Here is a 1,954-nt window from a genome sequence, read left to right on the forward strand (position 1 = left end):
AAAAAGAGGAACAAATGTAATCTGAACAATAAAGATTTAATTAAAAAATAATAATAAAAAAAATAAAAAATAAATAAGCGTACATTGCAGGTCCTACAAAAATAGGCCCCTTCTCCCCAGAGGTGCCATCCTTCGCGGTTCCCTGCAGGGCCGCTTACCCATCCGGGGGTCCCTGGAAACGAGGTACTGCGGTTCCACCCCAGTCCGCATGGGGCGCCATTCAGCTTCATTTCGAGGGAATGGGGCCGTGTTGTTTTTTTTTCTGCGCTTGCGCGGCCGGGAAGCCTCACTTCCGGCCCGGCGAGCGCACCCTCGGAGCACTTCCGGCGCCAGGTAGGTGAATAGAGGCTGGAGTTTTCTCTCGGACTGTGAAGCCGTCAGCCCCTTAGGACCCCGGGACTGCCCGCCCCCCCAAGATCCCTCTGCGGGACCCCAGCTGCGCATTCCTTCCTGTCCCTCCCCTCCCCGCTCCGGCGCCAGTGCCTCCTCTCCCCACGACCCCTCCCATCAGGCTTGCACGCCCCACCCACCACGCCCCGCTCAGTTTTTAAACAATATGTTTTGATTGATTTCAGAGAGGAAGGGAGAGGGAGAGAGAAATGGAAACATCCATGATGAGACTCACGGATCGGCTGCCTCCTGCACGCCCCCCACTGGGGATCGAGCATCGAACTGTGACCTCTTGGATCACAGGCCGATGCTCAACCCCTGAGCCACGCAGCCTGGCAACGCCCCTGCTCGGTTTTAACACCCAAACCAGCACACGTCCCGCTCTCCCCCACCAGTTGCCGCCTTCCGAGGCCCCCCCTTGTGGAGCACTTGCGCGGGCATGGGGAGGAGTGCCCGGTGGCGAGCAGGCCCCGCCTGGTACCCCCCTGGACGCCGCTTCCATCCCTCCGCCGCGCTCTTTGCAGACGGTCACCATGAAGTTCAACCCCTTCGTGACCTCGGACCGCAGCAAAAACCGCAAACGCCACTTCAACGCCCCCTCGCACGTGCGCCGCAAGATCATGTCCTCCCCGCTCTCCAAGGAGCTGCGGCAGAAGTACAGCGTCCGCTCCATGCCCATCCGCAAGGACGACGAGGTCCAGGTTCGGCCCCCTCGGGCTCTCGGGACCCAGATGCGTCGCACCCCGGTGCCGCCCTGGCCTGAACGCGCCCTGTGTGCTTGGACGTGAGGGAGGCAGAGCCTTCGCTTGCCCTCGGCACCCCGGCAAATGCTGGGACCCCGCGGAGGTGTTAGTCCGGAGATGGGGGCCCAGAGCCACCGGAGAGCACCCGCCCCGCCTAATGAACAGCATTCAGGTTCAATTCTCTATTAAGAATTTATTTTTTAAAAGAGTGTGTCGGCCAAGCAAGCTGTTTTTTGATTAGCCCCTGGCTGCTAGTTTGCCAGGCGTTGCTCAGGGTGGCTTTTGCACCAGGCTCTGCAGGAGATCACTCCCAGGCCTTCGTTGCGGACCCAGTCGGCCCTCTTGCTGCTAATAGAATTTTTCCCTAGAGTGTATGTCTCCAGGTGCCAACTATTCAGCATGTTTTCTCCTAAAATCTGCCTCCTCCCCCATGCTCCGTGCCTCTGGGGAAGAAGGGCATAGCCATCATCCATCCAGTTGCCCAGCCAGACTCTGGGTGCCAACCTCACCTCTTGCTCACCTTTTCAGTCATGCCCACCTCACTGGGTGAAGCGTTGGTCTGCTTCTCTTTACCCAGCTGTCCCTTCGGACTGGCATTATCAGCACCTTCAGTCTTGATCGTGTTCATCGGGACTTCTTCCCAGACCTCCATGGGAGAGTCTCTGGTCTTACCGAGTGCGGCGGGCTTTCAGTGAAGCAAGGCTGTTCTCTTTCCAGCCTGAGCCTCGCCTTGGTAGACAACCTGGAGTATTGAGATTCTCCAGTTCTTTTTTTTTTTTAATTTAAATTATTTATTTTTGAAAGTATTATATTAGTTTCTT

The 1,954-nt window shown here is 57.1% G+C and overlaps 1 protein-coding gene across 1 annotated transcript in view; it reads left to right on the top strand.

Annotated features, from left to right (window-relative positions):
* The first annotated feature begins 270 nt into the window (after positions 1 to 270).
* The window catches only part of RPL26L1 (ribosomal protein L26-like 1), a 4,061-nt gene continuing 2,377 nt past the window's right edge, over positions 271 to 1,954 (top strand). The window contains 2 exon segments of the mRNA XM_005879371.2: positions 271 to 333; positions 915 to 1,091. Of these exon segments, the coding sequence (XP_005879433.1) occupies positions 924 to 1,091 (168 nt within the window). The 5' untranslated portion in view covers positions 271 to 333; positions 915 to 923.

The sequence above is a fragment of the Myotis brandtii genome, unplaced genomic scaffold (assembly GCF_000412655.1).
Source record: "Myotis brandtii unplaced genomic scaffold, ASM41265v1 scaffold6, whole genome shotgun sequence".
Taxonomy (NCBI): Eukaryota; Metazoa; Chordata; class Mammalia; order Chiroptera; family Vespertilionidae; genus Myotis; species Myotis brandtii.